The sequence below is a fragment of the Lynx canadensis genome, chromosome D3, assembly GCF_007474595.2.
Source record: "Lynx canadensis isolate LIC74 chromosome D3, mLynCan4.pri.v2, whole genome shotgun sequence".
Lineage (NCBI taxonomy): Eukaryota > Metazoa > Chordata > Mammalia > Carnivora > Felidae > Lynx > Lynx canadensis.
This window is the reverse complement of record NC_044314.2, coordinates 88,721,267-88,735,333: the sequence shown is the minus strand read 5'-3', so window position 1 is coordinate 88,735,333 and position 14,067 is coordinate 88,721,267. Positions and strand designations below refer to the sequence as shown.

Genomic DNA, 14,067 nt, shown 5'->3' with positions numbered 1-14,067 from the left:
CGACGCGGGGCTCGAACTCACGGACCGCGAGATCGTGACCTGAGCCGAAGTCGGACGCTCAACTGACTGAGCCCCCCAGGTGCCCCTGCTGTTTTTTTTTTTTTTTTTTAAGATTCTTCATATAAGTGAGATTATCAGGTATTTGTCTTTCTCTGACTTGTTTCACATGCCATATTGCCCTCAAGGTCCATCCAAGTTGTCACAAATGGCAGGCAGGATTTCCTTCTCTTTTATGGCCGAATAACATTCCACGGTGTGTGTGTGTGTGTGTGTGTGTGTGTGTGTGTGTGTCACTTCTTCACTGCCTCAATTTACAATCCCACCACCAGTGCACAAGGAAGGGTTCCTTTCGGTCCGCATCCTTGCCGGCATTTGTAAACTCTTGTCTTTTTGATAATGGTCATTCCAGCACGTGCGAGATAATGTGTGGTTTCGATTTGCATTGTCCTGATGAGTGACGTTGAACACCTTTTTATGTAACTGTTGGCTATCTGTTCTTTTGGGTTTTTAAAAAATGTTTACTTATTTATTTTGAGAGAGCATGCACACGAGTTGGGGGAGGGCCAGAAAGAGGAGAGAGAGAGGATCCCAAGCAGCCTCCACTCTGTCAGCACACAGCCCGACACAGAGCTCGGTCCCAACAACCGTGAGATCATAACCTGAGCTGAAATCGAGAGTAGGATGCTTCACTGACTGAGCCACCCAGGCACCCCATTAACTGTTGGCCATTTGGATATCTCCTTTGGAAAAACATCTAATGGGTCCTCTGCTTATATTTTAATCAGACTGTGGGTTTCTTGCTATTGAGTTCTAGGAGCTCTTTATAGATTTTGGTTATTAACTCCTTAATAGATACGTGGTTTACAAATAGTTTTTCCCATTCCATAGGTACTTTCTTTTTTTTTTAAAATTTTTAGGGGCGCCTGGGTGGCGCAGTCGGTTAAGCGTCCGACTTCAGCCAGGTCACGATCTCGCGGTCCGTGAGTTCGAGCCCCGCGTCGGGCTCTGGGCTGATGGCTCGGAGCCTGGAGCCTGTTTCCGATTCTGTGTCTCCCTCTCTCTCTGCCCCTCCCCCGTTCATGCTCTGTCTCTCTCTGTCCCAAAAATAAATAAATGTTGAAAAAAAAAAATTAAAAAAAAAATTTTTTTTTTAAATGTTTTTATTTATTTTCGAGACAGAAAGAGACAGAGTACAAGCGGGGGTGGGGGGCGCAGAGAGAGAGGGAGACACAGAATCCGAAGCAGGCTCCAGGCTCCGACCTGTCAACACAGAGCGCAACGCGGGGCTCGACCTCACAAGCCGCGAGATCATGACCTGAGCCAAAGTCGGACGCTCAACCGACTGAGCCCCCCAGGCGCCCTGGTACTTTTCATTTTGTGATGGTTTCTTCTGCTGTGCAGAAGTTTCTTGGTTTGAGTAGTACTCCTTGTTTATTTTTGCTTTTGGTGTCAAATCCAGAAAATCATTGCCAAGACCGATGTCAAAGAGCTTTATGGAGTTTTATGGTTTCTGGCCTTACATTTAATAAGTCTTTCATACATTTTGAGTTAATTTTTGTGAGTGGTATAAGGTAGGGGCCTCGTTTCATTCTTTTACGCGTGGATACCCAATTTTCCCAGCACCATCTACTAAGGTGACCGTCTTTTCTCCATTGAGTGTGCTTGGCTCCCTTGTCAAATTTCAGTTGACCACGTATCCCTGGGTTTATTTCTGGGCTCTCAGTTCTCTTCCATTGGTCTGCGTGTCAGTTTTTATGCTGGTACTATACTGTTTTGGTTCCTGAGGCTTATAATACAACTTGAAATCGGGAAGTGTGGTGTTCTTTTCTCAGGATTCCTTTGGCTTCTGCAGTTCCATGTAAATTTTAGGATTTCTTTTCCCCACATCTGTGAAAAAAAGCCATTGGAACCTTGATAGGGATTGCGTTCAATCTGTAGATGGCTTTGGGTAAATAACAGACATTTTAACATTAATTCTTCCAATCCATGAACATGGGATAATTTTCCATTTATTCACGCTGTCTCCGATGCCTTTCGTCGATGTCTTACGATTTATCTTTCACCTCCTTGATTAAGGTTATTCCTAAGTATTTTATTGTTTTTGATGCTATTGTAAATGGCATCATTTTATTTCTTTTTCGGATACATTCATTGTTAGGGTATAACAATACTGCTGATTTTTGTATGTTAATGTTGCACCCTGCAACTTTACTGAATTCATTGATCAGATCTAACAGTGTTTTCGTGGAGTCTCTAGGATTTTCTATGGATAAATCATGCCACCTGCAAACAGATAATTTTACTTCTTCTTTTCCAATTCTGATGGCTCTCGTGTTTTAAGAATAAACATTCTTCTCAAAGTCACAACACTATGGGGCGCCTGGGTGGCTCAGTCAGTTAAGCGTCCGACTTCAGATCAGGTCATGATCTCGCAGTTCATGAGTTCGAGCCCCGCGTCAGGCTCTGTGCTGACAGCTGGGAGCCTGGAGCCTGCTTCGGATTCTGTGTCTCCCTCTCCCTCTACCCCTCCCCCACTCATACTCTGTCTCTCAAATGTTAAAAATGTTAAAAAAACAACAATGGGGCGCCTTGGTGGCTCAGTCGGTTAAGCATCCGACTTCAGATCAGATCATGATCTCGCAGTTTGTGAGTTCGGGCCCCACATCGGGCTCTGTGCTGACAGCTCAGAGCCTGGAGCCTGCCTCAGATTCTGTGTCTCCCTCTCTCTCTGCCCATCCCCTGCTCATGCTCTGTCTCTCTCTGTAATAAATAAATGCTAAAAAAAAAAAAAAAATTAAAACAACAACAACAAATTTCATTATGATTTTGTACTTAAATATACCTCATACTTCCAGGCTAATTTTTCTTAAACAAAATTATTTTTAATGTTTATTTATTATTGAGAGACAGAGAGACACAGAGTGTGAGCAGGGGAGGGGCAGAGAGAGAGAGGGAGACGCACAGAATCTGAAGCAGGCTCCAGGCTCTGATCTGTCAGCACAGAGCCCGACACGGGGCTCGAACTCATGAACTGCGAGATCATGACCCGAGCCGAAGTCAGTCGCCTGACCAACTGAGCCACCCAGGCGCCCCAAACATTTTCTTTTTTTAAATAGTCTTAATTTTTCAGAGGGGTTTTGGGTTCACGGAAAAATTAAGCAAAAGATATAAATTAATTAATTTATTTATTTTTATTTATTTTTTTATTTTAGAGAGAGAGAGCATTGTGTGCAGGTGGAGGGTGAGGGGCAGAGAGAGAGAGAGAGAGAGAGAGAGAGAGAGAGAGAATCTTAGGCAAGCTCCATACTCAGCATGGGGTCCGACTTAGGGCTTGATCCCAGACCCTGGGACCATGACCTGAGTCAAATTCAAGAGTTGTACCCTTAACCAACTGAGCCACCCAGGTGCCCCAGTATAAATTAATTTTTAAACATTGTTATTATTAATTCGTTTAGAAACAGCAATGAACCCAGGGAAGTGGGTGGGGGGTGAGCTAAATGGGTGATCGGTACTAAGGAGGGTACTTGGTTTTTGTTTTTGTTTTTAATTTTTTTTAATGTTTATTTATTTTTGACAGAGAGAGAAAGAGAGAGAGAGAGAGAGCGCGCGAGCATGAGTGGGGGAGGGGCAGAAGAGAGGGAGACACAGAATCCGAAGCAGCTCCAGGCTCCGAGCTGTCAGCACAGAGCCCGAGGCGGGGCTCGGACCCACGGACCACGAGATCATGACCTGAGCCGAAGTCGGTGGCTCAACTGACTGAGCCACCCAGGCGTCCCAGGAGGGTACTTGTTATAATGAGCACTGGGTATAATACGTGATGAATCACTAAATTCTACTGCTGAAACCAGTATTACAGACTATATGTTAACTAACTAGAATTTAAATAAAAATTTGGAAAAAAAATAACAATGGACCCATTACAGGCTAACACAAATAATATATTTTTCGAGAAGAATAACTGATTTCCAAAACAGAACCAAAAAATCCTGATGATGAAAACAGTGAGATGTTTTGCATTTTTACAACTCTTTTTTTTTTTTTTTTTTTTTTTTAAATATCTGGGCTGTTAGGAGAGAGCTGGATCCTCAGATCTGGTTTTGAATTCACAGAAACAGAATGTCAGCCACAAACGTGGGCCACGGATAGATTTTAAACATTTCTCGGGGCGCCTGGATGGCTCAGTCCACAGAGTATGCAACTTGTGATCTTGGGGCTGTGAGTTTGAGCCCTGTGTTGGGTGTAGAGATTACTTAAGAATAAAATCTTTGTTTTATTTTATTTTTAAAGTTCATTTATTTATTTTGAGAGAGACAGCGAGCACAGGTCGGGGACGGTCAGAGAGAAGGAGAGACAGAATCCCAAGCCGACGTCACACCATCAGCACAGAGCCCGACGCGGGGCTCGAACTCACGAACAGTGAGATCATGACCTGAGCCGAAGTCAGACGCTTAACTGACTGAGCCACCCAGGCACGCTTAAAATACCTACTTTAAATAAATAAATGAATAAATGAATGAATAACAGAACAAACAAATATTTCTAGTAGCCACATTAAAAAGGGCAAAAAAGAAATAGGCAAAATTAACATTAAGATATTTAGCCCAACAGGGGCACCTGGGTGGCTCAGTTGGTTAAGTGTCTGACTCTTGATTTCCACTCAGGTCACGATCTCACAGTTGGTGACTTTGAGCCCCGGCATCGGGCTTTCTGCTGCCAAGGAGGAGCCTGCTTGGGATTCTGTCTCTCCTCGCTCTCTGCCCCTCCCCCACTTACATGCACACTTGGTGTGATCTCTCTCTCTCTCTCTCTCAAAATAAATGAATAAACTTAAAAAAAAAAAGATATTTAGCCCAACATATGCAACATATTATCAACGTGGAATTGATGCATCGAAGGATCCCTTGAATGCCTGGCCTCACACAGGTTGCTGGAGAAGGGGGGGACCTCACGGTTCCCCTGAGGGGCCTCAGGAACCCCCTCCAGGGTTCCTCAGAGCATACTTTGAGAACCACCGGACTAGCCTATGTATATCTGAAGCTACATACCACGTGTTATTATCAGGGTAACAAGGGGCTAAGTTAGGTGACCAGCGAGGACAAGGACCCTCGGTGGGGGTGGATCTAGGACTAGGGCAGAGAATGTTGACACAGGCACGGCCTCGCTGAAACCCGCGCTGCAATCCAGCGAGGGGGGTAGGAAGCAGTGTGCCTCGCCGGAGGCCCTAAAAATCGCACCTAGAACGTGAGCAACTCATCACTCCTGCCTGAACCCGCTTCCCGGAGCTGCCACAACAAAGCAGCACAGGCCGAGCGGCTTAGGCGACGGGAATGTACGTATTCGCACACAGTCTGAGGTCAAGGCGTCAGCAGGGTGGCGCCTTCTGAGGCCGCCGGGGGACAGCCCGTCCCAGGCCCCTCCCCAGCCTCTGGGGGGTGTGGGCGATCCGTGGTCTTCTTGACTCGTGGGAGCATCCCCCTGCCTCCGAGACCTTCGTCTTCAGCTGGCCTTCTCCCCGCGGCCGCTGGGTCCAAGCTCCCCTCGAGGTCACCGGTCCTACCGGATTAGGGGTCCACCCCGATTCAGAGCCAGGGGAAAGCCGGCTGCGTGTGCAGCCGGACACAGACGGCCCTCGGCGTGGGGAATCGAGCCTGGGTGGGTCCCACAGGAGACTGACGAATGACTTTTCGGAGCGGATCCCCTCCGTAAGCCCTGAAGGGGTCACAAGGTATTTACCGCGGGCCCACGCGCTGCTCTGATGGCTCCGCACAAATTGTCATCTGGTCCTCACGACGTGCTGATGATACGTAGCGTTTTCCACACGGGTTGGGTGAGGGGCGCTCAGGCACACAGCGTGACTTGCCCCGGGTCGGGTCCGCAGCGAGGACAGGGCGGAGCTGGGATCTCGAGGCAGGGAGTCTGGTTTTCGGACTGCGCTACCCTGATGCGTCTCACGAGCGTGCGTGTCAGAAGCGGCTCCCAAGGCTTCAGACAGAGTAAACAGCCTGATGAAGGGACGAGGCTTTAAGTCCACCCTTCCAACTCCTTCCCGGAAGAGTGACTTGAGCCACCGGGTCTAGAGCAGGCTAACGCCACGGTGTCCGTTATGGGAGCCATCGGCCACGTGTGGCCACTGAGCGCTTGAAACGTGGCACGTCTGAACTGGGATGTGCTGTGTCAAATACGGGCTGGATCACGAAGGCCTCACACACCCCCCCCCCCAAAATGTAAAGACGCCTCATTAATAATTCCACACGCTTACCACAAGTTGAGATGACAAGAGTTTGAATCTCTTGGGTTAACCGAAATACCTTATTAAGTTAGTGTCGCCGGTTTCTTTTCACTTTTTTTAACGTGGCAACTGGAGCATGTGACATCATCGGGCGCTCTCTTTCTACTGGACGGCTCTGGCTAAGGAGGCTCCACTGTAACCAGTACCCCGAGAGATTCTGGAGACAGGAATTAGAGGATTGTGCTCATGGAGACCTTGTGCACCAGAACATCCAACTTCGGAATGCTATTTCCCGTAAAGCCTCCTGCGTGCTCAGACTTCTAAGCAGAAGCTGAAAATCCCAAAGGCCTCTGGACGCTTTCAAGTTTATGCGCCAAATACAAGGGGAGAACATGACGTGGGAGGGGTTCTTTCACCTCTGGAACGTGCCAGCTGCCCTCCCCACGAACGCAAGCATGTGGGGCCTCTGCGGAATGACTCTGTTCCGGTCCCCTCCCGGGTAATCAGGAGGCTGTCTCCACCGCAGCTTTCCGCTCCAAGCTGCACGCAACTTTTTGCAATCAGGTTTGCTTCTCCAGGGCTCCTTGTTGGCCAGGGATGGAAATACCGAGAGTTTAACAATCTGGGCGGGTGGCGAATACGGACTCCGAGCGGGATTGCACACAGTTGCCGTATCTGGGTTGTGTGTTGGCTCAGCCCGACTCCCAGGAGGCTACGAGTGGCATTGCTAGAGCATTGGGACAGTGTCGTCTTGCCCGCTGGGGGCCAGAATTCTGAAATCAAGGTGCGGGCAGGGCCGTGCTCCCTGAGCGCTCAGAGGGAGTCCCTCCTGCCTCTTGCAGCTCCTGGGGGCTCCAGGCACCCTTGGCTTGTGGCCACGTCCCTCCAGTCTCTTCCTCCGTGTCCAGAGGGCCATCTCCTCTCTGTGTGTTTGTCTCTGTGTCCAAATTTCCCTCTTCTTACAAGGACACCAGACACTGTCTGGTGGGATTTAGGAGCCACTCTAATCCAGGATAGACCCCATCTTAACTTGATCACATCTGCAAAGACTCCATTCCCAAATAAGGTCACATTCATAGATACCGGAGCTTTTGGGGTACTTTTGGGGGGGACGCAAGTGAACTCCCACCAGCAGCGAAGCAGAGGGGCCAAGAGTCCTCCAACTTTTATTAGTGACGGGACCCTGTCCACCAGAGGCAGAGTGAGGCGGAGCGTGCAGCCTGGGGGAGATGGGCAAAACCCTGCTCACAGGAGCTGATTCCGGAAGAAATATGGGCACTAAACATATACACACACGTGTGCACGCTGCGGAACATTACAGCTGACAAGGGATTGTAGGCGTGAGAACAGGGTCCCTGTACATGGGGTAGTCAGGATGGGCCCCCTGGAGGAGGTGTCATGTACCAGAGACCCAAGGATGGGAAAGACCTGAGCAGGCAAAGGGCTGAGGGCCTGCTCCCAGTGGGGAACACCTAAAGGAAACAAACATGTGTCCGAGGACAGGACGGAGGCCGGGGCTGGGTGGGGAGGCTGGGCAGATCCTTGGAGCCGACGGTCCCCGTGGGAGCCCTGTGTCAATTCCAAGAGCAACAGAAGTCACTGGGCAGTTTTAAGGTGAACGACTTAACCTGACTGATCCTTTTTTTTTTTTTTTTTTAATCACTCTGTGCAACAAAAGAACTAATAAAAACTAAAATCACCCTGGCTAGTTTGTTGACAAGGAACCACAAGGGGCCAAGAGAGGACACGGAATTAGGAAGTGTGCAGGAACGGGTTAACACGGCAGGCCCGAGTCCGCTCTCTAGAAAGAGGTGCCGGAAGGATTAATATGGCCCTTGGCTGACATCTGGGAACTTGGGTTTCTGGAGTGTGATACGGTGATTTATAAGAAGTATATGTATGTGTGTGTGTATATATATATATATATATATATATATATATATATATATTTGGTCTTTGTCCCCATTCCTGGCACAGAGCTCCTCCTAGAACCTTTGGATTAATTCTTAACAGGGTCCTTTCGGCCACACCTGAGTATGTGCTGACACAGTGACCTCTGGACAGGCCCTGAGGATGGGGGACCAGGAGAACCCATCGTGAGGAGAAGGTTGGAATTTCAGACCCATCCCCTGACCTCCAGGGAGGGGAGAGCGGCTGGAGGCTGAGTCAGTCGCCGACGGCCAATGGCTTCATCAATCGTGCCCGTGTGACAGAGCCACCACAAAAACCCGACAGGAGCTTCTGGGATGGGGAGCTCAGGGAACATCAAAGCTCCGTGCGTCTTCCTACAGAACGCACCCGAACATCTCCTCCATCGGGCTGGTCCTGAGTTACATCCTCCTGCAATAAACTGCTGAGCTAGTAAGTGGTGTTCTGGAGTTCCGTGAGCCGCTCTGGCAAATTAATCAAACCCAAGGAGGGGGAACCTCCGATCTAGAGTCACTTGCTTGGTCAGAAGCACGGTGGCGGGGGGGGGGGGGGGGCTTGCAACTGGCATCTGAAGCGGGAGGGGCAGTCCTGTGGGATGAGCCCTGACCCCGTGGGCTCGCTCTGACATTATACCTCCAGGTAGCCGGGCTCAGAATTCAGTTCAATTCGTGGGACGCCTGGTCAACTCACGGAGAGTTGAGTTATCTGCTTGGGGGGTGGAAAGAACACGGGTAGTGGAGGGGCCTTCCCTCCATTCCCTGATAACGGGGGCTCCCTGTGCCTGAACTATTTGCACACATCCTGTGGTTTATGCTGACCACCTGCTTTCCCGCGGGGTGTCGGGAATTTTGGCGGGTGCCGGGCAGAAGGTGCCCACATGACCAGCCCCTAAGAAACACCCTGGGCGCAGAGTCTCTAACGGGCTTCCCTGGTGGATGACGACTTTACACGCGTCACCACAAATCGTTGCTGGTGGAATTAGGGTTTCCTGTGGGGCTCCCACCGGCCTGTCCCCTTTTGCTGAGGGTGCTTTGTGTCCTTGCACTGGAATAAATCACAGCCGTGAGCATGACGATAACACTGAGTCCTGAGTCCTCCTGGTGATTCGCCGAACCTGGGGGTGGTCTTGGGGCCTCAACACGGGCGGCTGCAGACTTCCTGGCGGGAGAGGTGGCAGCCCGGACCAGCCGAGTCCTTGAATTGAACCGTTCCAGCAGTAGCCTCCTGATTCCGCACAGAGCAGCAACTCCCACAGCGTTCTAGGCACGTTCTAGGCAGCGTTCTAGGCACGGCTCTGGGACCACCTCAAGCTCTGTATGAAATCCCTTTGTGCCCAAATAACTGTAGGTAGGAGTTTGTGATGGGTCCCAACACCCCGGAGGCCCCACCTCTGGTCTTTGCGGTTTGCCTGGGGGCCGACGAATCAGCCCTACCCACACGTACCTTACCCTAAACAGCATCTGCGAATCTCAGTTTTGACGGGCCATTTCTTTATGCAACTATCACAATAAAAAATGTTCATTTGTGGGGCACCTGGGTGGCTCTGTCAGGGAAGCATCCGACTCTTGATTTTGGCTCAGGTGACATTCTCACGGTTCGTGAGTTCAAGCCCCACGTCGGGCTCTGTGCTGACAATGCGGAGCTGGCTTGTGATTCTCTCCCTCTCTCTCTGGCCCTCCCCCGCTCACACTGTCTCTGTCTCTCTGCAAATAAATTAGCAAACCTTAAAAAAATTTTTTAAGTGTTCATTTGTGTCCTCACTACCCCCCCCCCACCAAGGGGTCCTGTGTGCCACCCATCATGGGTACTGCGTCCACACTTTGATAACCACTCGAATAAAACAGCACCTTCCATGAATGCCTTCCCCCCTCCCCCCCCCCCGCCACGTACCATCAAGTCCAAGAACATCCAAGAGCTCCATCCAAACTTTCCACAGCGTTTCGATGAACATGTCCACCCCCAGCACGAACCTCTCGGTCAGCCTGGTCAGGAACTGCAAAAACAAGAGAGTGGTCACTACCACCGACTGGGACAACGCCCCCTTCTCCTGGTCCAGCCAGGGCCATCGGTTCACGCGTTCGTGGGAAAACAGAGCCGGCCAGTGACGAAGGACACAGCAGGAGAGGCCAAGCAGCCTGGGCACAGACATGAGCTTGGTGGGCCAGGAGCTGGGCGAAATCTGCTCAGGCCTCCTCCTCCGCGGGCCGAGGGGGAGACAGGAGGTCCCCACAAAGCTGATCCACTCCACCTCTGACTTCTCCTGAAGCCCTCCTGCCCACGTCAAGCTCCAGGTCTCCTTCCTTTCTCTGCCTGATTTCTCATTTTCAATGTTTATTTTTGAAGGAGAGAGAGTGTGTGTGAGCATGAATGGGGGAGGGGTAGAGAGCGGGAGACACAGAATCCGAAGCGGGCTCCAGGCTCCGAGCCGTCAGCACAGAGCCCGACGCGGGGCTCGAACTCACAAACCACAACATCATGACCTGAGCCGGAGTCGACGCTTAACCGACTGAGCCGCCCAGGCGCCCCTGGTTTCTCATTTTTAAATGGTGGGAGTTTCCACCCCCTCCCATTCCGCCTGGACGTTGGGTGCTGCCTCCTGGGACAGGAAGGGTGGGAGGGCGGTGGCTCTCACACGTGAGCTGTATCACATCTCCTGGGCATGAGGGAAACACTAGAGATCCATGTCCACCTGGCTTTAAGGACCCAGGTGCTCGGAGGGCTTCCTGATCTCTACAGGGGATTCCAGAGAAAGACCAGGCTGGAGGAACAGCTCAATGAGGTGTAGTCTCATTCACCCGGTTATTATTTTTAATAAGCGCTATTCCGTACACATGGTATGAAACTCAAAGTTGCAAATGGGAAGTCAGTGAAAACTAACCCTCCCATCTCACCCCCCATAATGCAAATCTCCTTCTGGAGGCTCTGTCGTTATTCTGTGGCTTCCCTTTGATGCACCGGGGGACTAGTACCAGACAAACATTCTTCCTCCAAGCGCCAGTGACTACGCACGGTTTTCTCATGTGACGCTCTGCCTCAGACCGTACAGAGCTGCCTTGTTCTCCTTAAAGATGTTTGAGCGATCCCCTACCCATGGACACCTAGGCTATTCCCACCCACGCTACTGCAGCAAAGGGGAGTGACACAGGGGAGCCCTGTACTTGTGCACTTTGGCTCACATGCGGGCGATCAATGCCTTGGAGTGAAATGGCTATTGTTTTTAAGTTATTTATTTATTTAGAGACAGAGGGCACAAGTGGGGGAGGGTCAGAGAGGGAGAGAGAGACTCTCAAGCAGGCTCTGCACTGTCAGCGCAGAGCCCGATGTGGGGCTCGAACCCACGAACCATGGGATCGTGACCTGTGCCGAAATCAAGAGTCGGGCACTGAACCGACTGAGCCACCCAGGAGCCCTGGCTACAGCATTTTGAATCAGACCTTACGGCTGGATCACTGCTCCAGGGCGCAAGGGGAAAGAGAGCAGGGTCGAATCAGCCACCAGGAGAGACAGGACTCCGGTAACCTCCGTGCTAGTTCTGTGGCTTGGCTGAGAGCGCGTGTGGCTGAGTTTAAGGGCCTGGGTTCAAATCCCAGCTCTGTTTCTTACTGCTAGCTACGTAGCCACGTGTGTGTGTGTGTGTGTGTGTGTGTGTGTGTATACACACATATGATACGTATCAGAGCTCCCACTAACTAAATGCATGTACTAGTATCTACCCCAACTGGGTATTTTAGCATTAAGCGGGATACTCATATGAAATGCCTCGAGCACATGGTAAATGGTCAAAATTCCCACCGACATCCCATACTCGCACTGAGCCCTGACCCCAGAGCACGTCCTGCAAGGAATCATCCTTTTCTCCTTAGGTCATCACACTAAAGGGATTTGTACACGTGAAGACCACGTGGCCATCAGCCGACGGATGGAGAAACAAAGCCTGGTCCATCCATACAGTGGGATGTTATTTGGCCATAAAACGGAATGAGTTACCATGAGCTTCCACGTCAGTGAACCTTGAAACACGATGCTAAGGGAAAGAAGCCGGACGCAAGAGACCACATATCGTACGACTCCGTCTGTATGAAAAGTCCAGAGGAGGCAAACCCACAGAGGCAGAAAGTCGACTGCTGGTTGCCAGGGGCTGTGAGAGCTAAAATTTCTTTTAGCAGTGAGGAAATGTCCTAACATCGACTGTGGTAATGATTGCACAGCTCTGTGGTCGGAGTAACGAGGACTGAACGGTACACTTCAAGGGGGTGAATTGTAGAACACGTGAATTATACCTCGATGAAGCTATTTTGAAATGGGAGGGTAAAAAATATATACAATGGAAGAGCTGGCATTAAAAACAAACACAAAAACAAAAACAGGGATGGGAATGCAAACTGGTGCAGCCACTCTAGACTCTAGAAAACACCGTGGAGTGTCCTCAAAAAATTAAAAATAGAACTACTCTACGACCCAGCAATCGCACTACTAGGTATCTATCCAAGGGAAACAGATGTGCTGTTTTGAAGGGACACACGCACCCCCGTGTTTATAGCGGCACTATCGACGATAGCCAAAGTATGGAAAGAGCCCAAATGGCCATCGATGGATGAATGGATAAAGATGTGATATATATACAATGGAGTATTACTCGGCAATCAAAGAGAATGAAATCTGGCCATTTGCAACTACGTGGATGGAACCGGAGAGTATTATGCTAAGTGAAATTAGTCAGAGAAAAGACAAAAATCATATGACTTCACTCATATGAGAACAAACAGAGGGTTGCTGGAGGGGTTGTGGGGGGGCGGGGAATGGGCTAAATGAGTAAGAGGCATTAAGGAATCTATTCTTGAAATCATTGTTGCACTATATGCTAACTTTGATGCAAATTAAAAAATTTAAAAAAACAAAAAACTAACAAAAAGACAACAGGGTGTCTGGCTGGCTCAGTCGGTAGAGCATGCGACTCTTGATCTTGGGGTCATGAGTTCGAGCCCCACGTTCTGAGTGGAGCCTGCTTAAAAGAAAAAGTAAAATAAAATAAAATGTTTTTAAAAAGGGGGTGCCTGGCTGGCTCAGTCATTTAAGCGTCTGACTCTTGAATTCGGCTCAGGTCACGATCTCACGGTTTGTGGGATCGAGGCCCACGTTGGGCTCTGTGCTGACAGCGCGGAGCCTGCTTGGGATTCTCTCTCTCCCTCTCTCTGCCCCTCCCCTGCTCGATGGCTCTCTCCCAAAATAAATAAATAGTCTTAAAAAAAAGAGAAAGAAAGAAAGAAAGAAAGAAACCCGTATTCATCAGCAGCCAACCCCCATCCCTCCTCCTCAACCTAGGCAACCGCTAATCTGTCTGTCTCCACGGATTTGCCTTTCCTGGACTTTCCATACAAACGGAATCATACGGCAGGTGACCTCTTGCGTCTGGCTTCTTTCTCTCAAAATAACATTTCCCGTGTTGTACCAGGACTCAGTAGTTTATTCCTTTTTATGGTGGCAGATAGCATTCCACTTGATGGGCACCCCTGTTCTGTGCGTCCTCTCGCAGAAAGTATGTTCGATCTGTGTGTGTCTGTCGGTAAAACCAGGTAGCAGGCTTTACCATTTGTTCAGAAGGAGGAAGAAGGAAGGAACGCCAAGGCTTTTGTGAGAAAAGGGTATCGGGTCCTTCGGAGGGCACTGAGCCCCCCAGGAGGGGTGCGAGGAAACAGCTATTTTGGAAGGAAGAGACACGGCCGCTCAACGTTGCTGAACCTCTCTGTGCCTCAGCTTTGTCAGCTGTCAAATGGGGCAAAGACAGGATTGGACGTCCCGACCTGTAAAGGCCTCCGCGTGGTGCTGGCACAGACCGGGAGCCCGGGCGGCAGAAGGCTAAGGACGCTTCTGTCTCAGCGCCTACCCACGCTGGTCTCCAGGTAGGTGCT

General features: G+C 50.1%; 1 protein-coding gene across 1 annotated transcript in view; it reads right to left on the bottom strand.

Moving 5' to 3' along the window:
• The window catches only part of LOC115528256 (BRI3 binding protein), a 28,958-nt gene that overhangs the window by 6,265 nt on the left and 8,626 nt on the right, over window positions 1-14,067 (bottom strand). Inside the window, exon 2 of the mRNA XM_030336203.1 lies at window positions 10,049-10,151. Within this exon, the coding sequence (XP_030192063.1) occupies window positions 10,049-10,151 (103 nt within the window). The remainder of the gene's footprint in view (window positions 1-10,048; window positions 10,152-14,067) is intronic.